We start from the raw sequence: 24,652 nt of genomic DNA, 5'->3' as shown, positions 1-24,652 counted from the left end.
CGCGGGATTACAGGCTGAGCCACCGAGCCCGGCTCACTGACATTAATCTTATGTTTCTGAAGGCCGCCTCCAAATACTACCCCTGGATCTATCCTTGCTTTGCTTTTTGTCATTAAGACATTTTCAACTGGATGTGCCTTTGTACACTTCAGTATGGAGAAAGTGTAACTCACATCATGTCTCATAGAATAACCCTGTTCTGCCATGAGAATGACTCAGAATCCAGTGGTGTGTTTAAAATGCATGTAATTATGGAACCCCAATATCATCTTGTGCTTTCCTGTTTGAGATTTAAAGAAAATTCGTTCAAATCTTTTTTCCCATGCTGGGGTGTTCATTGCTCTTCCCAGGATTTTTATGCTTTCCTAGAACTTTATATTCTCATAGGCATCTCCCATTCCATTTTCCCTTTCCTGCTAAAACTCTCCATCTGACCCACGTTGTAGTGCTATAGCCATGGCCGCTCTCATTTCCTTTTATTGTGCCAACCAAGATACAGGAGGGAATAGATCTTTTATGTTAATATCCTCTAAAGTATCCTTCACATAAGGCATTTGTGTAAAAGAGACTTTATTGACGTCTTGAGACAGAGCAGAACCACACTGCAGAACCATGCCACAGAAAATCTACATTAATCACTGTACACAATATCCTTCAGCATCTCTTCCACTAAGTATTTCTCATTGACTGGCTTTTTTTTGCAAGTCTTTTGCCTCACGAGTTATTTGCTTAGCACTACCTTTTTCTTTTCTGTTCTGTTCTGCTTCCTTTTCTATTTCTCCTTCCTCCAAAATCCTGATAATTTCTTATACAACCCCAGACTACACCAGCCATACCACATTAAATTTTCTCTAAAACCACACACAGCTGTGTCTCACCTTGTTGATACATGGCTTTACTGAGGTTAACAGCAGGCTTTGCAAAGCAGGCTTTGAAATTCACATCTAAATGTGAAATAAAAAATTGGCAAACAGTCTATAAAAATAAAGGTAACAGGCAGAAGAAATCTATATCTTCAAGACTGAGTCAGAAGGTTCAGGCAAGATCTTCAGGCAATCAAAATGGCTTAACATGAAAAGGTTTGATTTATGCTCACAAGAAGATAGCTGTGGATCCTGAGACTCTCTAGAGAGTTATCTTCCAAGTGATGACTCTGGGATCTGAGATGCTTACATTTTCTAGTCCTCCCTTCTGAAATGGTGAAGTGAGTGTAGCAGAGAAAGAGGAAGCTAGAGAGGCCCACACTTCTTATAAGAAACTTTCAAGTACTTATTACAAAAGTGGAGAGAATAATGTAATGAACTCCCATGTTTATCACCCATTTTCAGTATTTATCAACTATACTCAATGTTGTTTCATCAATATCTCCACTTACTTCCAATCCCTGTCATTTTCCCTGACTGCCCGCCAAACTATCTTGAAACCATCCCAGATATAGTATCAATTCAGTTATCATTATTTCAGTAGATATCTCTAAAATATAAGCCTATCTTTTAAAAATATAATCACAGTGTCTTTGTGGTACCTAAAAAAAAATACCAATAATTCTTTAATATTGTCAAGTATCTATTCCACCACATGGCTCATAAGGGTTTCAGCTTCAAGAGACCTACATCACTTCTTCTCAGTAGTCATGTGCCCTTGCTAAAATGCAAGATGGTTGGGAAGTGTAGTCCCCTGTCTGCCTCAGAAGAAAATCAAACAGACTGAATGAATACATAGTTTCATGTCTGACATGGCCTATGGTGGTATTTTCCTCTAAAACAACAACAATAAAAAGACTATAATGATTATTTTCTCTCTGAGAGAAATTCTAGGTCTGGCTTTTTAAATAATATGTCTTTCTCCTCCTGTATTTACATATTAATAAGGGTCCTCAAGCATATTTCATGAACCACTAGACTGAACACCTCAGAATCCTGAGAACCTCACAGGTTCCCATCCTGCAACAGTTGTTTTCAAGTTTAAATCATACCTGTTCATGGCTGAGATAAGTGCTACCTTTTTCAGAAAGATTTTCCTAATATAATAAAAACTCATTGTGATTTTTTTCCTGCTTCCAGTCTACATACATAGTTATTTTACACCAGGGGTTCCCAGTCCCCAGGCTATGGACCGGTATTGGTTTGTGACCTGTTAGGAACCAAGCTGCACAGCAGGAGATAAGCAGCAGACTAGTAAGTGAAGCTTTATCTGTATTTACAGCCGCTCCCCATCACTCCCATTACTGCCTGAGCTCCAGCTCCTGTCAGATCAGTGGTAGCATTAGATTCTCATAGGATCTCAAATCCTATTGTGAACTATGCATGCAAGGGATCTAGGTTGCTCATTCCTTATGAGAATCTAACGCCTGATGATCTCAGATGGAGCTGAGCCAGTGATGCTAGCACGGGGAAGCAACTGCAAATACAGATTAACACCAGTCATAAGGTTTAACTGCACATCCCACCCCCTCTCCCCCAATCCGTGGAAAAATTGTCCTCCACAAAGCTGGTCCCTGATGCCAAAAAGGTTGGGGACACTGATTTACATTATCATGTAAATTACTTCAAGAAGACTAATTTTTTCTTAACATTTAGTCAAGATCTGGTTACTGAAAGAATGGATGCTTTCACTTGGGAAGTGAGAGAGAACCTAGTGGTTTTGCAGTGTGAGATTTCTCCAGGAGAGTAGCTCTCTAGAGTATATGGCTGGTATGGCCTGATGTCCTCAAAGAGAGAGGTGACTAGTTCGCAGGAGTTGAACTCAGAAAGTTAGGAAGAAAGATGCTCTAAAAGCAGGCTTCTGATATTGAATTGTTTTGCTTACAGCCCTGTGGATAGCAACTGCCTGGGGACCCTTAAAATTATCTCATGGTCTTACTAGGCTTTGGCTTAGAGCTTGATACAAAAGAACACTGTTGAATGAATGAATGGTTATCTTGGTTACACTAAACAGTCTCAGAGAGGGTTGGGCTTTGTTGAGCTACCCTTCTGAGAAGTTTGTAACACACCTGATATTCTACTCTGAGCACTAGAAATTTGATTGCAATTATCAATTGAAAACCACATCCCTCCCATATTTTTGTCCAACTTTTGATTTTCAAAAATACCTGCAAAGGTCTTTTGCTTGTAACTTCATAAAAGCAACAAGGTGTTTCTTTGAGAATTATGAAATTTATTCTGTGAAATATCTGGTTGACTCGGATGCTTATATATATGACAATACGCAAATACAGTACACTGTGGTTCTGAGATTAATTTCCATTTCCTTCTCTAGAAAGGTGGTGATGCCCTTTAGCCAGGGGTGCCTAAGGAAATGCTTTTGCCTAGATCAGTCTGTCCTCTCTCCTGTTTTGTCAGTTTGGCTCTCCTACTTATTTCCTCTGTCCTTTAGGTTCTCATACCTTGAAAATCTGAATGGCTGCGTTTATATTCATCACAAAGAATCTCTATTATCTTTGCAGTTGCTCTAAGTCTAGATTTTATTAAATTCTTTTCTATTAATAGCTAAGAAAATTCTGCCCTCCCAGGTCTAAATCCCTCCATCTGTCCCATTCTAGATGGAATTTCTGTAGGAACAATATTTGGAAGTTTTTTGTTTGTTTGTTTCGTTTATTTGTTTTTTGAGTTGGAGTCTCACTCTGTCACGCAGGCTGGAGTGCAGTGGCACACTCACAGCCACCCCAGCATCGACCTCCTGGACTCCGGCGATCCTTCTACCTCAGCCTTTGAGGTAGCCAGAAACAGGCACACGCTACCATGCCTGGCTAATTTTTTTTATTTATTGTAGAGACGAAGTCTCACTGAGTTGCCCGGGCTGGTCTCGAACCCTCAGGCTCAGGCAATCCACTCACCTTGGCCTCCCAAAGTGCTGGGAGTATAGGGTGAGCAACTGAGCCTGGCCTGGAAGTTTGCACTAGAGGAAAAAAGGAGTGAGACAAGACAGACACCATGTAATGAAACTGATGGACAACAACGACAAGACAGGGTGGTGATTAGGAATCTTGAGAGTGGGAAGGGGCCATAGCCAAGGATAGAGGGGAGGATTTAGAGTAGGAATCCAGAACCAAAAAGGTAAAACCAAGGACAAATGAATATAGACAGAGGTAGAGGAGGGATAGGACTGAAGGCAAGTGATTGTCTGGATCCGAGCTTTCCACGAGGAGAGACGTAAGCCCTGTGTAGCTACTGAGCACTTTGAAGGTGGCTGGTCCCAATGGACATGAGCTGTAAGTGTAAAGGAACCGTGGATTTCAAAGACTTAGTAAGATAAAAAGAATGTAACTATCACATGGATAATCTATATATTGATTATATGTTATAGTAGTAATATTTTGGGTACATTCGTTGGAAAAAAATAAAATAACTTTATCATATTTCATTTTACACCTTTTTTTTGAGTTGAGGTATCACTCTGTCATCCAGACTTGAGTGCAGTGGCACGATTGTAGCTTACCACAGCCTCACAGCCTTCAACTCCTGGGCTCAAATGATTTCCTGCCTCAGCCTCCCAAGAAGCTGGTACTACAGGCATGTGCCATCATGTCCTGCTAATTTTTTAAATTTTTTGGTAGAGACAAGGTCTTGCTATGTTGCCAAGGCTGATCTTGAACTCCTGGGCTCAAGCAGTCTTCCTGCCTTTGCCTCCCATAGTGTTGGGGATTATAGGCATGGGCCACTGTGCCTGGCCCATTTTACACTTTTTAATGTAGCTAATTGAAAACTGTGTGTGCTTTCATTCTCCTTGTTTTGAATGGCATTGGCCTACAACAAGCATGGGGGCTCCTGGCTTGACCCTATGCTAGAAGGAGTTAGAATGGAGCGTGGAACAGAAACAGTGCTCTCTGCAGCCTCTGTCTACTTCTGGTTTGTATAGTGTCTTCCGGTCTGCCATCAGATTGCTCAGTGGATTCTGAGAAGTGGAAGGACTTTATTGCACTCTGTCATTTGGTATGAAGACTAACTTAGTATTTGAGTCCCATTTGAAAAAAATGTCCTTTTGAGAAATGTCTATTCATATCTTTTGCCCACATATTTAATAGGGCTTTTTTTTTTCTTTCAGCATGTTTGAGTTCCTTGTAGATCTGGATATTAGGCCTTTATCAGATAAACAGCTGGCAGATATTTTTTCCCATTCATATGAGCAGCCAACAGATACATGAAAAAATGCTCAGCCTCACTAATCATCGGAGAAATGCAAATCAAAGCCACATTGGGATACCACCTAACCAGTTAGGATGGCCATCACTAATAACTCAAAAAACAACAGATGCTGGAAAAAAGTGAACACTTCTACACTGTTGGTGGGAGTGTAAATTAGTACATCCTCTGTGGAAAACTGTGGTGATTCCTAAAAGATCTAAAAATCAGTTTTCCATACGACCCCACAATCCTTCTGAGAATATACCCAGAGGAATTCAAATCATTCTACAAAAAAGAACCTTGGTATGCATGTTTATTGCAGCACTATTCACAGTAGCAAAAAACATGGCACCAACTGTGCTACCCATCAAAAGTAGATTGAATAAAAAAAGTAGTATATAGACACGATGGAATATTACACAGCCAGGACAAAATTATGGACTTTGCAGCAACTTGGATGGATGTGGAGTCTATCACACTCAGTGATCTATCACAGAATCAAAGAACTGAGTACCACATGTTCTTACTCATAAGTGGAACCTGAACATGTTTTATAATACTACATAAAAGAGATTGGCAGTGGCAGGGCACTGCTGAGGTGGATGGGGGGAGGGCACATAACATCACAAAGGGTACCTGATCCCAAACCAGGCAAAGTGAGGACCAGTGGGAGGCCCTAATTTCACCTGTATGATGACCAATTATATACCTAACCCTAAATTGTACCCCACATCTTTAAAATTAAAAAAAAAAGAAAAGAAAAAATGTCCTTTAAGACCCAAGACCCTGAGTACTTATGACACTTTTTGTAAATTACCACTTAATTTTGCCCTGAGTAGAGCCAGGACTTTATACTTTTACTTCAGCCAGATTGTCAAACCTAGATGTGCTTCAGGAACACTTGGGAATCATGTGAAAGTACCAATTCTGGGGTCAGAAGAGATTCTGCTTCCATGGGTTCAGTGGATTTGCACTTGAAAAGTGTTAGAATACATTTGATGTGTAACTTGTCCTGTCAGAATATTGCCATTTTGCTTCTAATTTATGCTTCCATAACTATAAGTGTCTTTAGAAACGATGACATTCATTCTTGAAAATCTGGGATTAAGGAGAAAAACAAAAGCCCAAGTTAAGTATAGTTTCTGCATAGCGCTGGAGCATACAGTTAGAAACAGCACGTATCCACTATTAAGGCCACGCTCTGCTGCCTGGTAATTGGTTTTGTCTTACCTATTTGAAAAGGACAAGACATAGAGCAGTATATACTTGATGGAAGATGTATTGCTGTATAATATTGAAAATGGTTGTCTTTTATACCCAGGAAAGTGATAACATAATATATTTCAGTGAAAGGATATAAAGGCCCTCTCTCAGCATCATGTTTTTTCATGAGATGTGATCCTAGATAGGCAGCCAGAATAGATTTGCTTAAGTGGGTAGGTTTGTTTCTGCTGTCCAGAAATGTAGGCAGAGGCTTGTATTACTTTGTAGAAAAAGATCAAGATAGGGAATAATAAGATTAAGATAGAACTCAACATCTGCCAGATTCTAAGGAAGCTTCTTTTTCGAGCTTTCCATTTTCAGCTGATGGTTTCTGAGAGCTGCAAAACCTTAGACTTTGTTACAGCCTTGGGGACACTGTGTCTTCCTAACAGTTTTATCTCTTGAAGCCCCTAATGTGGGGCTATCTCATAATAAACTCTGAACAGATGTTCACTGAAGTAACATTTTTCTTTTTGTAAAATAATACATTGTATATTTAAAGGGAGCTTTGCAAAATGAACTACTCTGTTCTTGTTTCAGCACAAGGAGGGCCTCCAAAATGTATTTATAGGAGGCCCTTACAACATGTTTTTTTGAAATGAAACTGAAGTTATTCTGTTTTTTAAAGCAGTGATTACCAAAACCTGACTGAATATGAGAATCACTCAAGGAAGCATGTCTAAAATAAAGATTTCCTGGTTCATCTCACAGAAATTCTGACTGAGTAGGTCACAAGGTTGGATGACAGAATCTGTATTTGACCAGCAGCGTACATGTTTCTGGGAGCCACCTCTTTTGAGGCCCACAGGTAAAAGCTGAGTCCTCTGTAGCTGCAGAGCTCTCTGCAGTGGGGTGCTGCCCCCATTATGCTTTTGAATTATGTTAATAGATAAAGAGCTTCTTGGGGATGAAAGAGATTATTAAGGTCACCAAGTGTAGTTTTCCAATTGAAAATGACACTTTGTGGTAGTAATTTATCTGATTTGTTCTGGACATTGGGAATGAAGGGGAGAAATACATGGAAGGGGAAAGAGGAGGGAATCAGAAGAGGGAAATTTACCTTGGGACTAACGATGAGTTGTTAGAAAATGCTGATCTCAGCCTGTAATCCCGCACCTTGGGAGGCTGAGGTGAGTGGATTGCCTGAGCCCGTGGGTTCGAGACCCGCAACTTGGCGACTTGGCGAGACCTCATCTCTACAATAAGTCAAAAAATCAGCCGGGCATGGTAGCGCGCGCCTGTAGTTCCACCTACTTGGAAGGCTGAGGCGGAAGGATCGCAGGAGCCCAGCAGGTCGAGGCTGTGGTGGCTGGGAGCGACCCCTGCACTCCAGGCTGGGCGACAGAGTGAGACTCCAACTCAAAAAAAAAAAGAAAGAAAATGCTGATCTGGATCACTTATTGACATTTTGCTTGGTGAAGAAAACTGTCTAATTCTTTAAATCTACATATTTTATTTCTACTATAATCTTAACTCCCAGAGAAGCCAATGAAAGTTAATGGAACACTTATTTTATTTTCTGCTAATGTTGAAACATAAAGGCCAAAATTGCTTTTCACGCTGAAAAAAAAAAATACCAAGCCTGAGCTTTTATTTAAGAATTCTGTTTTTTGTGAGATGCTCTAACAAACATTCTCAGCAGTGCAATCAGTTTGATGTGCCATTAGAAGAGATTATACATGGATTTTAAGTTTATGTCAGCCCTGCTTGAACTACCTGAAATCTCAGGTTCTTCTAGGCTGCACTGATCAAGGATTAAGTCAGGGTCTCAAGCAGTTGCTTCTCCATGAAACACCAGCATTTAACTCACCGTATTTCCTTTCATTTCTCCACGTTAATAAAGAAATGCCAATGGAATACCATTTGATACAATGTAGAATTGTATTTGAAGCCAGAAAACTGTTGTGTGTGTGCAGGCTCTGTGATGTGCTTGCTGTGAGACGCTGAACAAATCACAGCCTCTAAGGCGATTCCTTTTGCAGCAAGAGTGATAATACCCACCTCATAGAGATTTTGTTGTTATCAGATAATCTCTACATGCAAATGCTTTGTAAACTAGAAAATATTGCACATGTTAATAGGATTCTTAATATTATTGGATGCGGTTCATTAGCAGACCAACATAATTCTTGTGTAGGAACTGAAAACTTGGCTGGGCATGGTGGGAAGCCGAGGTGGGAGAATCACTTGAGTCTAGGAGTTCTAAACCAGCTTGGGCAACATAGTGAGACTTCACCTCTACAAAGAAGTCAAAAAATTAGCAAGTTTGGTGGTGTGGGCCTGTAGTCCCAGCTTCTCAAGAAGCTGAGGTGGAAGGATTGCCTAAAGCCCAAGAGATCAAGGCTGCAGTGAGCCATGATCACTGTACTCCAGCCGAGGAGACACAGTGAGACCTTGACTCAAAAAAAAGAAAGTAAGAAAGAAAGAAAGAAACAGGAACCTTAGCCTGGTGCACAGGGATCAGTCAGTATAAGTCTGCTCTGTAAATGTTGAACCTGCAGTCAGTGAGAGTCTACTAATTTGAAATAAAGATGTTGTCAAATGAAATGCTTTATAGAAAGAGACCTCAGGTTAAAAATGAACCAAGTATTTCTTTTGCAGAAACTCTATTTGCTTTTTTGCAGATTATATGGCTAAGAAGTTCTTAGCAGTCTTAGATGTTGAACTTCATTTTCTCCACTCTGATGAAGCTATCTCTGTTAATAAGATAACTGTATTAATGGCGTATTTCAAAGGTCAGAAAGACTTAATGACATTTCAGATTCACTTTGTAGTTTATCTATGGTATCAAAAATTCTCATTTTAACTATATTTATTGCATTTTAATGCAAAATAAGAAAAAAAATTAGCCCGGCATAGCTTTATGATAACGCTTCTGTGCAAGGGGAGTGCCTTTACTCTGTTCCTTAGAATTTGGTGGTGTGCTACAAGCCAGCACAGCACTGGGTGCTGACAGGGCTACAAAAAGGCAGAATCTTCCATCTGTGCCTTTCAGCTACATGTCTGGACAGCTGCAAGTCTAGCAGACATCTTTTATAGGATTGTAGAAAACTCTATGACTGTCCTCAGACCAAAATAAAAGTATAAAATTCAAATATTTTCAGACTCTTAGTTATTATTTTAATATCAAGTTGATTTCTTAAAACCCACCAAATCTATTTATTTAAAGGTCTGGGTACTAGAGAAATAACTATTCACAGATGTAGTCACTTCCCACGAGAAGCTTCTATTTTAGTGGGGCACACAGGCACATGAATGGGCAGTTTTGGGGCAGCGTGCTAAGTCTTATGCTGTGGAACACCAGACTAGCCTGGGAGGGGTGATGGGGAAGGCTTGTCAGAGGAAGTGACATCTACTCTGGGACCTGAAGCATCTGGAGGAGTTGGGGTTCAAAACCTGTGAGAGTTGGTGACGCTTTGGGAGGCTAAGGCGGGAGGACTGCTTGAGTCCAGGAATTCAAGATCAGCCTGGGCATCATAGTGAGACCTCATCTCTACAAAAATTGAAAAATTAGGTTGGCATGGTGGCATGTGCCTGTAGTCCCAGCTACTTGGGAGGCTGAGGCAGAAGGATCATCTAAGACCAGGAAGTAGAGGCAGTGGTGAGTTGTGATCACCTTGCCACTGCACTAGTCCTCCCTGGGTGACAGAGGGAGACCTTGACTCAAAAAAAAAAAAAAAAAAAAAAGACTGAAGTGATGGGTGTGTGAAGACAGAAGGAGAGGCTGGGGACAGAATTGATGACCACACTCCTCAGTCATGAACAAGTCTGAGAAGGCCATGAGCAGAGAGAGAAGGTAAAGCAAATACTAAGATAAGCAGGATAGCCATGAAGAAGACCTGTAGCCTGAAGGGAGGGTGCTGCCTTTCTTTCTTGTAACTGCTTGGTTTTGGTTCCCAAGAAGCTTGATTTTACTCTGCATTTTCTTGTCTTTGGATTATTCTGGGAATTTAAAAAATAATTTGGCTGGGCATGGAGGCTGTAATTCCAACACTTTGGGAGACCAGGGCAGGAGGATCACTTGAGGTCTGGAGTTTGAGGCCAGCCTGAGCAACATAGCAAGGTCTGTCTCTAAAATTAAAAAAAAATTTTTTTTGAAAAATATTAATTCCTACCTTTAAATTGAGATGGTTTAATTGGACCATTGGTCCTTATAAGCCAGAAGAACTTTAACAAAACACAATGAAAGTTTGGATCTCTACCCATTTCATTAAGTGTTTGGAAATAGTCTTTGCCATCTCTATTTCCAGGTGCTGAAGCAAATGTTCAGTACTGCTGATGAGTCTTGGCCCTGGAATGCCCCATGGAGGGGCCGCAGCACTTATCTGGCACCATCTGTTTTATGGTCACTGAGTAGTAAGGAGATGAGGGCAGTAGGTTGCCTCCTATATCATTCATTTGTCTGGGAATTGCCTTGTGGCTTTCTGGTGCCAGTCCTGTTTTCTGGGGGTCAGGTTCTGCTTCCAGTTATCCAATCCTTGTCCATAGATGATTTTCCTTGACTTCTTGTTCTTTTGTGCCTTCTGGTTTTGTTCCACATTATCATTATGAAGTTTGTACTTGTTTTTGCATTCATTCTCATTGCGGAATAGATTTTCGTTGCATGGATATTTTACAATGTGTGTATCCATTGTATTGTAGATGTACCTATTGATTGTCTCCAGTTCTGGGCTGTTAAGAATAGTGCTACTATGAACAATTGTTTAAATGTCTTTGAGTAAACCTGTGCAGTGTTGTTGGGTATAAACTTAGGAGCGGAATTGCTAGTTCATGAGGTATGCATTTATTTTGCTTTCATGAAACTGCCTACAGTTTTCCAAGGTGGTTTAATCAATTTATAGTAGTGTTTCAAAGTTCCAGTTGTTCCACATCCTCACTGACACTTGATATGTTTTTTTTTTCATTTTAGACATCCTAGTATAGTAATTTTATAGTTTATATTAATCATTTTAAATCCTGTACTCATAACTGTTCTCAGAATGTGCCATGTTCACTTACAATTTGAAGCCATTTTTATTGAGTGGTTCTGCCTGGACTATCTCCCATCTCTCCAGCTACTTAAATTCTTTGGAGATACTAGGATGTTTTCCTTAATATTCCATTTTTTCATTGATCTCTCATTTCTAAGAACTCCAGTGAAACCTGATATCTACATTACATTCTTACTCAACTTGGTAATTTGTGTGTGTTCTCACCATCAATGCAGTGAAAATGTGGAGGGCAGACACTACATCTTATTACCCTTCAGCACCTAGAAAAGTGCAGAGTAATTACTCAATATTTCTTGAACTCAAGTGAAATTTTCCTGTCTATTGAGAAGAGTAGTGCAAGAAGTAGCCTTCTATGAAAAGCCCTGGAGAAAATATTGGTAGGGGAAGAAAATGCTAACAACAATAATAAGTAAGTAATGCCTGTGTAGGCCTGTCCTGGTTGGGACACAGGGAGGCAGAGACCCTTTGAAGCATCAATGGTAATTCAAGGGTTGTGAGGATGAAAATAAGCAACAACCTGGGAGGGGGCAGGACAAGTCGCCAAAACCTAGTGATGAAAGTAGCGTCAGGGTAGGGTGGGGTGCTTCACTCTGGTGGGAAAGGTATCGTACACTAAGGCTGGTATGTAGACAGTTGGCAAATGCCCTTCCAAAAGAGGCAAGTGTGTAAGTGGACCCAACTTTCTGTTGTGAAATGATAAAGGATTTTGTAGGTGAAAGTGAAAAAATGATCCTTTGAGCAGTAACTTTTTTTTTTTTTTGAGTTGGAGTCTCACTCTGTCGCCCAGATTGGAGTGCAGTGGCCACTCCTGGCCACCGCAGCCTCGACCTGCTGGACTTCGGCGATCCTTCCGCCTCAGCCTCCCGAATAGCTGGAACTACAGGTGCGCGCTGCCACGCCCGGCTCATTTTTAATTTATTGTAGAAATGAGGTCTCACCAAGTTTCCCGGGCTGGTCTCAAACCCGCGGGCTCAGGCAATCCACTTACCTCGGCCTCCCAAAGGTGCGGGATTACAGGCTGAGCCACCGAGCCCAGCTAGTAACTTTTTATGTAAAACAAGCAAAAGCTGTATATTTCTCCTGCTCTATAGGATTTTTTTTTCGGCCAGGCTCGGTGGCTTAGCCTGTAATCCCAGCACTTTGGGAGGCCGAGGTAAGTGGATTGCCTGAGCCCGCGGGTTTGAGACCAGCCCGGGCAACTTGGTGAGACCTCGTTTCTACAATAAATTAAAAATCAGCCGGGCGTGGTAGCGCGCGCCTGTAGTTCCAGCTACTTGGGAGGCTGAGGAGGAAGGATTGCTGGAGCCCAACAGGTTGAGGCTGTGGTGGCCGGGAGCGTGCCACTGCATTCCAGTCTGGGTGACAGAGTGAGACTCCAACTCAAAAAAAAAAAAGCGAAAAACAAAACAAAAAAAATATTTTTTTTCATATGTACCTATCATAGGCATCTTTCCAAGGTAAAGGAAATATATTAGGTTCATATTATTTCTTAGCCAGAAAGGCTTTCTAAGAGGCAAAAAACAGAATTTATTTATTTTTGCACTTAAAATGCTTTGGGTTTTTTTTCTTGATAAAAATGGAGATTTCGATGTAAAGAGCCAAACAGTTTTGTTAGTGCCATTTGATGAATGCCATTTCTCCCACAGCCTCAGCCTGTCTTTCCCTTTGTGTATTTCTGTCCAGAAACCTCTTTACTCTTTTCTGGCTTATCAATGAAGATGCATGACTAAATTGTTTAAGCTGAATTCTTGGCTTTCTGTGCTCTACATTCCATTTTGTTGGTCAGATATTTTAGTGGTTTTCCTTCTGTTCACAGAATTTTTGATAGAAAATTAGTAAATAATTCAGTTTGGTTTTGCTTCTGCTTTAAAAAAGATAACCCAGCAGAAATATTTGACAGATAATGTTGTTTCTGAAATTTTAGCAGAAATAAACAAGGTGATTAGCTTGAATGGAATTCATAGTCAAGGAATTAAAAAGAAATACTTTAGTTGTTGATTACAGCTAGCTGAACTACTCACCCCTCCACCCCCAGTGTAATTAGCTTTTGGAATGATTCCAAATGGCTTCTTTGTACTTAAGTCTGCAAAAATTTTCCAATGCTATGCCAGTATTTCAAATAGTATTTAAAGAGTTTATTAGCAACATTGATCTGAATTCATCTGCACTAGAAGCTACGGAATGTATCTCAGGTTTAGAGATAACACATAGTCTTGGCCTTTCTGGGGTTACAGAAAGGGGCAACTGCTTTTAGTTCTGTGGGTTACTTTACTTTTTTAACCTCTTTAGGTCACAATGAACATTTTTTAAAAATGTGTAATTAACTGTCGGGATTGTAACTTTTAAAAATATTATTGTTCTTACATTTGCTTTTTGCCAATACAATAGTCTAGCAAACATAAGAAACTGAGGTCAACTTGCAGAGCAAGGCCAAAATTAAAATAATAAATTCTGTATCACATTGCCAGATGTTCCATAGTCAAGCTGCAGGTAGAAATAAAAAAAGAATGTATTACTATTGCATTTTTATTATCTTTTTCTCCTAATTAAAAAAAGTTTTTATTATGGAAAGTATCAAATATGTCCAAAAATAGAGAAGTGGCATAAGGACCACTACATACGTGCCATCACCCAACTTCAGCAATTGTAACTCCCGCCATCTTGTTTCTTCCATGTCCTACCTAGTTCCTCTCCCCTGCTCTAAGTCAATTATTTTAAAGCAAACCCCAGACATTGTTTTATTTCATTTGTGTGTATTTTATTTCATTTGTGTGTATATATTTCTAAAAGACAAGGACTCTTTAAAAATATAACCACAATACTATTATCTCACTTTAAAAATTAATGATGATTCTCTCATCCAGTACTTTCTATATCCAATCAGCTATATCCATTTTTTTCTATATCAATTTTTTTCATTATATTCTGAATGACTATTTTTAATAGGGGTTTGTTTGAATTAGCATCTAAACGAAATCTGCACTTTGATATGCCTCTTAAGTTCCTTTTAATTTATGGATGCCCTCACCCTCCTTTTTTTTCCTGCCATTATACTGTATTTGTTTAAGAAACTGGGTCATTTGTTCTGTGACATTTCTCACATACAGAATTTGCACTTTGCATCCATGTGGTGTCATGTGACGTGTTCTGTTGTTTCCTGTGCTTGCTGTAAACCTGTAATAAGATTTAGAACTTGTTCAATTCAGATTTCATTTTATTCTTTGTTGGCATAGTGTGTATTTCCATCAGGAGGACATCAGGCTGTTCATCTCCCTTTCTGTGATATTATGATTGATTAGTCTGTTTTAGGTATTTGATTTAGCCTGATTCATCCATTTTAAAGTATCTCATCAGCTTTTCACCTAATAAATTTAGCAGCCATTGATGATCATGCCTAGATCTATTATTTCAAGAGGAACATAATTTTTTTTAAGTAATTTTTAAGAGCTGGGGTGTGACTGAGTGGCAGAGCTACCTGATTTTCTTGCCAAGTTTGCTGGTTCATCATTCACCTGAAATGCTAAGTCACAGAGAATCTTTATTGAGCTAAAAAGTAGATGGTGCCAGCCTGGAAGCTCTGTGAAAAAAAGAAGCTCAAAGTGACCCAATCGTCCTTCTGTGGAGATGGCATTCTCCTGTGGCAATTTCACAGGTTCAAGCCTAAAAGGAAAAAGGCATTTTTTTCTTTTGTTTTTGTTAAATAACGAAGCTTGGACTACATCAAGCTTTTAGCATATACTGTTCTATTTGTACATTGTCATTTAATCTAAAATTACAACAGAAGGGAAAGTGTTGAGAAACATCATTGAAATATCCCTGCTCCTTCAACCCATTTCTCTGTTGGGGTTTGAAAGTTGGCGCAGTGAATACACTCCCTCCCAGCTTCACACTCTCATGGTTGTGAATGCTTTTCCTTTTCACTGCCACCCTTGGAGGAGATCAGCCTGGAAGTTCTGGGAAGAGGATTCCAAACAAGTAGCTGCTTATTGACAGGAATTCTAGGTGAATTGATGCTTCACACTGGAAGGTAATTTAGAAATTAGCTTGTTTAACTTCTTTGCCAACGCAAGAGTCTCTCCAACAGAACCTGACTAAACAGGGGAGGGCTTCTCTTCACAATCTCTTTTATGGTGCTCTTCTGTTTTTTCTGCCTTTTAAATTCAGTGTGTCCTATTTTTACTATTGGATTATATATTCCTTGAGGAGAAGAAATGTATCCAATTCTTCTGTTTAATTTTAATCCCAGTAAGGTGTAAAAGATAAACACAGACTTGAGCTATAACGGTGAACACAGATTTTACTCCTAACTACTGATAATAGGAGAAAGAGCTGAGCTTCCTTCTGATTTGTGCAGAGGTGATTGTGCCTTTCAAAGGGAAAATGAGGAAGGTGGTTGAGTGGGGGGTTCAGTAGAGTCACAGAAGTGAAGATTTAGAGAGTTGGTTAGTGTAAAACCCATTAAGCCAGCTGGGTCTGCTAGCTGGCAGCTGTTAAAGTTAGGATTGTATCCTTTCACAGACTAGGAGACAGAGACCCTGTCCTTCCTGGTGATTACATTTCGAAGGATGGTTCTTAGGTCCTTGAGAGAGATGTTTCTGAGTTGTAAAAGATGAGTACTCACAATCATAAACACTTTTTAATAAATGCTCTAAAAAAGGGTGGTCAGGAGCCTGTTGTTAGACATTGGCTAGAACAAAGAGTAAGTTCTGACAGTCTTGAGATTTCTCAGGCAGGCATTTTAATGAAGGACTGGGGTCCTCTTAGGGACATGGCCTTGCCCTGCTAGAAGCCATGCTAGAGTTTGGTCTTTTCCTAGTGTGGAGGTTTGAACAGACGTTTTGTGCAGTTCACAAGGCTATTAATGAACGTTTTGACTGAACAAATTCAAATAAATTTAATTTCCTTTACCCCCCAAGGAAAGGGACCAACTAGAATGCCTTCCATTTTACCTTAGTGCTTAGTCACAGGCAGGAAACAGTAATAACACCTCCATTCATTGTCCCTGTCTCTTTCTGTCAATAAGCATTTTTCCTTCTTCTTGAAGGCTAGCCTCTTCATTCGTGAATAGGAATTTATCACCCTACCACAAATATTGTGATTTTTTTGAAATAATTTAATATGGGTCAATCTGTTATAAAAATAATGAAATATTTTCAAATCTACTGCAGAATTCTGGGCACTATTAAGAAGGGACAGTTCCATGTTGTCATTTCCAGGTCTGAGAAGAATGATGTTGTTAATTTAATGGGTATTGCATTGAATCTATTGATTGCCTTTGGTAGGATGGACATCTTAATAATGTTGATTCTTCCTATCCAGGAACATGAAATATTTTTCCATTTGTTTGTGCCTTCTTGGATTTCTTTCTTTCTTTCTTTCTTTTTCTTTTTTTTGGAGTTGGAATCTCACTCCATCGGCCAGACTGGAGTGCAGTGGCCGCTCCCGGCCACCGCAGCCTCCACCTGCTGGGCTCTGGTGATCCTTCTGCCTCAGCCTTCCAAGTAGCTGGAACAACAGGCGCGCGCTACAACACCCGGCTAATTTTTTGATTTATTGTAGAGATGAGGTCTTGCCAAGTTGGCCAGGTGGGTCTCGATCCCGTGGGCTCAGGCAATCCACTCACCTCCGCCTCCCAAAGCACGTGGGATTACAGGCTGTCACCGAGCCCAGCTTCTTCTTGGATTTCTTTGAGCAGTGCTTTGTAGTTTTCATTTTAAAGGTCTTTCACTTCTCTGGTTAGGAAGATTCTGAGGTATTTCATTTTCCTTGTGGCTATTGTGAATGGGATTGTGCTTTTTATATGGTTCTCTGCCTGCTTATTGTTGGTGTATAAGAATGCAACTGTCTTTTGCACATTTATTTTGTACCCTGAGACTTTGCCAAAGTCCTTTATCAGTGAAAGCAGGTTTTTGGCAGATTCTTTTGGATTTTCAAGGTATAGGATCATATCATCAGCAAAGAGAGATAACTTAATCTTCCTCTTTTCCTATTTGGATACCCCTGGTTTTCTTCTCTTGTCTAATTGCCCTAGCTAGGACTTCCAACACAATGTTGAACAAGAGGGGTGAGAATGGGCAGCCTTATCTTATTCCAGTTTTCAAGGGAAATGTTTCGAGTTTCTGACCATTTAGTAGTATGTTAGTGGTAGCAATTTCTGAAAGAACTAGAAATTCACCTTCCATATGACCCAGCAATCCCCTTATTGGGAGTATACCCAGAACAACTCAAATCGTTCTACAAAAAAGATACCTGCACACATATGTTTGTTGCAGCTCTATTCACAATAGCAAAAACCTGGAACCAACCATGCTGCCCATCAAAGCTGGACTGGATAAAAAATGTGGTACATATACACAGTGGAATATTATGCAGCCATAAAGAAGGACAAACATATGGATTTTGCAGCAACTTGGAAGGATTTAGAGTCTATCATACTCAGTGGTCTATCACAGAAGCAGAGAACAGAGTGCTGTATGTTCTCACTCATAAACAGACCTTGAACAATTATCATAATACTATAAGAAAGGGATTGGTAGTAGTGGAACACTGCAAGGGGAAGGGCTGGTGGAATTGGCAGTTGAGGGAAAATGTCAGGGAAGGGAGGGGCACACCTCATCAACAAGGTACCTGCATAATGAACATTTGTATACCTAACCCTGAATTGTAACCCACATCTTTAAAAAAAAAAAAAAGAAAGCTAGATATTTTAAAAAAAAAAAAAAAGAAGGAACTTCCAATGTATTTTATCCAAGGAATCATGCCTAAAACAGGGCAGCATTTTTGTCATGTTCTTTCATCAAACTTTTCCTTCACAGCATTTATTTCAGGGTGCGATGTATCTATTTGTTTGAAAAATTTTAAATATAGGTGATAGAAACTATGTCTGTATTTGTTCACCATTAAAAGGCCAGCACCTTACATAGGGGCTGGAACCTACTAGATATATCCCACATTGATCAATTAATAATAAATAAGCAAATGGCTTTCCATCTTCCCTTGTCTTTTCCTACAAAATAACATTGATAGTATAGAAATGCTATTTAATAAAAACATAGCAAATGAATATGTGCAAAATATGGTGGGTCTTGAGTGATTTTTGTGATTCTTTTTCTCTTTGTAGATTCCTTACCTATTCCTACCTCTTGGCCTTCAATGTGTGGCTTCTGCTTGCACCTGTTACCCTGTGCTACGACTGGCAGGTCGGTAGTATTCCTCTGGTAGAGACCATATGGGACATGCGGAACCTAGCCACCATCCTTCTGGCAGTTGTGATGGCCTTATTGAGCCTGCACTGCTTAGCAGCTTTTAAGGTAATTTTCTCAGAAATCAAATGAGCTCTGCATTTGAAGACAGATATTCTATACTCATAATGTTCTTTTTTGCACAGGGGATCTGGATCTAAATTGAATTTACTCTCTTTTCTCTACAACTTTGTATGTTTAAACTTTTCCTCGTAGGTAATATGTATCTTAAAGACCTTAGCAGAGTTACCAGACCCTTAATTAGATTGTTTTTTTACTGTTTCTACTAACTCTTTAGAAATTGAATCTGAAATTTAATGTATTCAAATAGTTGTTTGTTTGTTTTTTTCTGCTGTGCTTGACAAATTTTTGAAGTAACTTATTTGGTTTAACTTAATGCCAGATGAAATGGTGATAAATAACATATTCATAAATGCTTAAAATATGTTTAAGACTCAATTTCCACCAATGATCTACTGAAGCAGTTGGGTGTCTTGTCCCCCTACCTTCCCCAAACGGTATAAAACTGGACAAAATTATTAAATACAACCATTTCAAAAATGATCAAAGACAGCAAAAAAGAAAAAACTTGAAAATGTTCACTTTTGAAAAACTGCTACTGCATTGGCTAAAATGCTTCTTACCTGAGGGTGCTTCCATCCTCCCAGATCCGGTGGTAAAAATTCGTAAGTTTGCTGGCTAGAATTGACTGATTTGGTTTGGGATAGAAATAGAGCAGCTAGAAATTTAAGGGGAAGATTTTGGAAAAAGCAAGAGAGCTATAGAATGATTGAGATAATATACTTTCTGTAAATTTATGGCTGATTGCTAAATGACATGTATACATGAAACTTCCTGGGAAGCACAAGCAAAATTAAAAGCCGATGAGACTTACTTACCTGCTTCAAGTTTGAATGTATTCTTCAACCCATATACAGGTTAGGCTGCAGAGAATGGAAGCTTCACTGGCTTTAATTGTCTCTGTATAACCTCTGTCCAAATCATGGACTGATCATGAAGCCATGCAGACACCAAAAAGATCTCCAGAGATCTGGGCAAAAGAAAATAAAACAGCAAAAATTTCAGCACTCTGCTGAGAAACCGATTTTCCAATTTGAGTCAAGGCATGTTCGTCAAAAATATTAAAACAAGAGAACCAACAATTTCGGAAGAACAAAATAAAATCCAAAGTTACTACAGAGTATGACAAACAATGCCTAGTTTTTAACTAAAGATTACTAGACATGTGAAGAAACAGGAAATGAGATTTAAACCTAGTTTTTAAAAAAATTGTCAATAAAAAATGGAACAGAATTGAGATTCCAGAGCTAAACCCACACATATGTGACCAATTGATTTTGACAAAGTTGCCAAGATAATTCAACAGAGAAAGTATAAGATAGCTTATTAAATAAAAGATGCTGAAATAGCTGAATATCTGTGAGGAAAAAAATGAGCTGTATCCCTTACATCATACAATAACCAGCAATTAAACCTAAGTGGATCAGCTTCCAAACCAAAATATTAAATAAAACTAAAAATTATAAAAGAAAACAGGAGAACAACTTTGTAAGTTTAGATGAAATGTTTCTTAGAACACATAAAGTAAAAACTATAAAAGAAAAAGTTGATAAATTAGACATCAAAATTAAAAATTTTGCCAGCTGGGTACAATGGCTCATGCCAACAATCCCAGCACTTTGGGAGGTCAAGGCAGGAGGATCACTTGAGCCCAGGAGTTCAAGACCAGTTTAGTTAATATAGTGAGACCTCATCTCTACAAACAAAAATTGACAATTAACTGTGTATGGTGGTGCACGCCTGTAGTTCCAACTACTCAGAGACTAAGGCAGAAGGATTGCCAGAGCCCAGGAGGTCAAGGCTGCAGTGAACTGTGATGGTGCCACTGCACTCCAGCCTGGGCAACAGAGGGAGACCCCAACTCAACAACAGCAACCAAAACAACAATTTTGCTCATCAAAATATAATGTTAATTAAATGAAGAGGTAAGCCACAAATTAGGAGAAAATATTTGTAAAGCATATATCTACAAAGGACTTGTATCTTGGGATATTTAAAGTGCTCTTAAAATTCAACAAGAAGAAGACAAAATACTCATTAAAATGGGCAAAAGATACAAGTAGCCACTTCACAAAAGATATGCAAAGAAAGTTTTTAATAAACACATGAAAAGATACTCAGCATCATTAATAATTAGGGAAATTCAAATTAAATCCACAAAGATATACCACCACATACACACTAAAATGAGTGTCATTTAAAAGATTCACAACACTAAGTATTGGTCAGTGTGGAACAACTGGAACACTTATACATACTGGTAGGAATAAAAAATAGCTTGTCCACTTTGGAAAAAATTGGCAATTTCTGAAAAAGTTAAACATAAAATTAAACAATTCTAAGCACCAGTATCTACTGAAAAGAAATGAAATATGTATTCACACAAAAGTCTTGTATGTGACTATTCATGGCAGCTTTACAAATAATAGCTGAAAAGTGGTAGCAGTCTAATGACCTAACTTTTATTTTTTATTTATTTATTTTTTTGAGTTGGAGTCTCACTCTGTTCCCAGACTGGAGTGCAGTGGCCGCTCCTGGCCACCGCAGCCTCAACCTGCTGGGCCCCGGAGATCCTTCCGCCTCAGTCTTCCAAGTAGCTGGAACTACAGGCGCGCGCTACCACGTCCGGCTAATTTTTTGATTTATTGTAGAGACAAGGTCTTGCCAAGTTGCCCAGGCGGATCACGAACCCGCGGGCTCAGGCAATCCACTTACCTCAGCCTCCCCAAGCGCAGGATTACAGGCTGAGCCACTGAGCCCGGCTATGACCTAACTTTTAAATGGGCAAACTTAAAGTGGTAAATTACTCAGAAATGTAAACGAACACACTACTGATACATAAAACAATGGGTGAACGTGGAACTAAATGAAAAAAGCCAGGCATAGAAGACTATATACTATATGCTTCCATTCATATCAGATTCTAGAAATGGAAGAATTATAATGACAGAAAACATGATTGACTGTAAGGAGATTTGAAAAAACTTTTTGAAATGTTTCATGCTTTTTAAAATGTGATTGTGGTGGTAGTTGCTGAACCACATACATATATTAAAACCCACCAAAATATCCATTTAAAATGTGTACATTTAGTGTATGTGAACTGTACCTCAATAAAGTACAAAATGATTGAAATACAATAAATAGGTTAAAGACTGAAGTGAATAAGGATTCAAATTTTAATATAAAATATAAAATGTGGTCCTGAAAATTTGATGAAAAAAATTTAAATGATTTACACACCTTTTTTTTATTTTAGGTGAAAGTCATGTAACATACAATTAACCATTTTAAGGCGTACAATTTAATGCTACTTAGTGTATTCACAATTCACAACTACCTGCATTTTCTAGTTTCAAAGCTTTTTTATGATCTATAAAACACCTCCATAGTCATTAAGTAATCACTCACAGCTCTTCGTCTTCCATCCCCAGTCACCTCTAATCTACTTTCTGTCTCTATGGATTTACCTATTCTGGATATATCAAATAAAAGGATATCGAATATATGACCTTTTGTGTCTGTCTTCTTTCACTTTGTATGATGTTCTTGAAGTTCAATGAAGTTGTAACTTGTAGCAATACTTCCTTCCTTTTTATGGCTGAATAACATTCCGTTGCATGTATTGTACTGGCAGAAAAACTCCAACTTCATCCTCTTAGGATCCTGGCTGGGTTTAACAATTAAACTAACATAAGACAGATTAACAAGAGAAAAATATACAGTTTATTTAATATAAGTTCTACCCTCATAAATTAAAACCCAGAGAAGCACTTAGAGTCTGTTACTTATATGCTGAATTGGACAAAGAATAGTAAGTTGTAAAGATGCAACTAAATTATATGGGAAAGCTTGAAAGATAAGAGTTACTTTACAGTTCTATAAGAAATTCTCTTGGATTCTGCTCCTTGTCCTTGGGGATAAGAATGTTGTATCTTTCTAGTACAGGGAGGGCATCTTTCACTTGGAAATTCCATCTTCTGCTTTTAAGAAACAGACAAGAAGTTCAAAGTGATCTTCCTGCTGTTTTTCAAGTGTTGTTAATTTAAATAGTAAATATGCCAGGATAGCATATTTTAACTTCTTCAGTATACGCCACAGTTTGTTTATTCATTGATGGACATTCAGTGTTTTTCAACCTGTGAGCTATTACAAATAACATTACTATACACTTTTATGTACACTTTTCTCTGTGGACATATATTTTTATTTCTCTAGAGTGTGTAACTAGGAATAGAATTGTTGAGACATAAGATAATTCTATTCTAAACTTTTTGTGAAATTACCAAACTGATTTCCACAGTGGATGCGCCATGTTATATTCCTATCAGAAATGTTCTGGTATTTCTATTTCTCTACATCCTTACCAACACTTGTTATTTTTTTATTTTAATTAAGTCTCTCCTAGTGAGTTTGAAGAGGTATCTCACTGTGATTTTGATTTGTATTTCCTTAATGATTAATAACATGGAGCATCTTTTCATATGCTTATTGGCTATCCTTATATCTTTTTGGAGAAATGTCTATTCAAGCCCTTTGCCCATTTTTTAATTGAGTTGTTTGTCTTTTTGTTGTTGCATTTTTTTTTTTTTTTTGAGTTGGAGTCTCACTCTGTTGCTCAGACTGGAGTGCGGTGGCCGCTCCTGGCCACTGCAGCCTCGATCTGCTGGGCTCCGGCGATCCTTCTGCCTCAACCTTCCAAGTAGCTGGAACTATAGGTGCGCGCTACCACGCCTGGCTAATTTTTTTGATTTATTGTAGAGATGAGGTCTCGCCAAGTTGCCCAGGCAGGTCTCAAACCCGCGGACTCAGATAATTCACTCACCTCGGACTCCCAAAGCGCGGGATTACAGGCTGAGCCATGGAGCCTGGCTTTGTTGTTGCATTGTAAGGATTCTTTATACATTCAAGATAGTAAGCCCCTAAAATATATTTGGAAATATTTTTCTCTTATTCTATGGGTTGTTTCTTCACATTCTTGATGATGTCCTTTGAAGCACAAAAGTTTTTAATCTTATATTTAGGTCATTGGTTCATGTTGAGTTAATTTTTGAATACGCAGTGATATAGAGGTCTAACTTCATTCATTTGCATGTGGTTATCCAGTTGTCTCTGTCATTTTTTGAAGGGACTGTTTTCCCCCCAACACTTTATTTTAAAGCAATCACCTTATACATCTTTTTGTAAATTCATTTTACAAAGCAAGGTTGATATGAATAATCATCGTCAAGAAACTCTGACATGCCAGTTAGTTACATAAACTTCTGCTCAAATTTCACCTTCTCAATAAGGTCTATCTTAACTACTGTATTAAAAATGCAGCCGGGCTGGGTGGCTCAGCCTGTAATCCTGCGCCTTTGGGGGGCTGAGGTGAGTGGATTGCCTGAGCCCGCGGGTTCAAGACCCGCCTGGGCAGCGAGACCTCATCTCTACAATAAATGAAAAAAAATCAGCTGGGTGTGGTAGCGCATGCCTGTAATTCTGGCTACTTGGAAGGCTGAGGCGGAAGGACCGCCGGAGCCCAGCAGGTCAAGGCTGCGGTGGCCAGGAGCGGCCACTGCACTCCAGTCTGGGTGACAGAGTGAGACTCCAACTCAAAAAAAAAACCAAAAAATGCAGTCTGTTACTCCTCACTACTTTCCTTATCTTCCTTTCACTTTTTAACTGTTCTTCATTATACTTCCAGCTTCTAAATCACTATGTAATTTTGTTACTTTAATGTCTGCTAACCAGAACATAAACTCTAAGAGGATAAAAATTTGTTTTCCTGGTTTGTTCAGTGCCATATTTCCAGCACCAAAAACTTGCCACATTCAATATTTATAACCTAAATTTTATTGTTTGCCATTCCATATATGTTATCAAAATGAGTAAAACTACAGACAGTTAGCAATTCTGTTCAATTCAATTTTGATATGCAGAATCTTTTTTTTTGTTTAAGTGAACTATATCT

The 24,652-nt window shown here is 38.9% G+C and overlaps 1 protein-coding gene across 1 annotated transcript in view; it reads left to right on the top strand.

The window, feature by feature from the left end:
* LOC103272656 (transmembrane and TPR repeat-containing protein 1) overlaps positions 1–24,652 on the top strand; it is a 196,127-nt gene that overhangs the window by 133,526 nt on the left and 37,949 nt on the right. The window contains exon 8 of the mRNA XM_021718612.1: positions 18,498–18,687. Within this exon, the coding sequence (XP_021574287.1) occupies positions 18,498–18,687 (190 nt within the window). The remainder of the gene's footprint in view (positions 1–18,497; positions 18,688–24,652) is intronic.

The sequence above is a fragment of the Carlito syrichta genome, unplaced genomic scaffold (assembly GCF_000164805.1).
Source record: "Carlito syrichta isolate Samal-C Ts95f unplaced genomic scaffold, Tarsius_syrichta-2.0.1 Scaffold313103, whole genome shotgun sequence".
Lineage (NCBI taxonomy): Eukaryota > Metazoa > Chordata > Mammalia > Primates > Tarsiidae > Carlito > Carlito syrichta.
The sequence above is the reverse complement of the archived record's forward strand: the minus strand, read 5'-3'. Positions and strand labels throughout refer to the sequence as shown.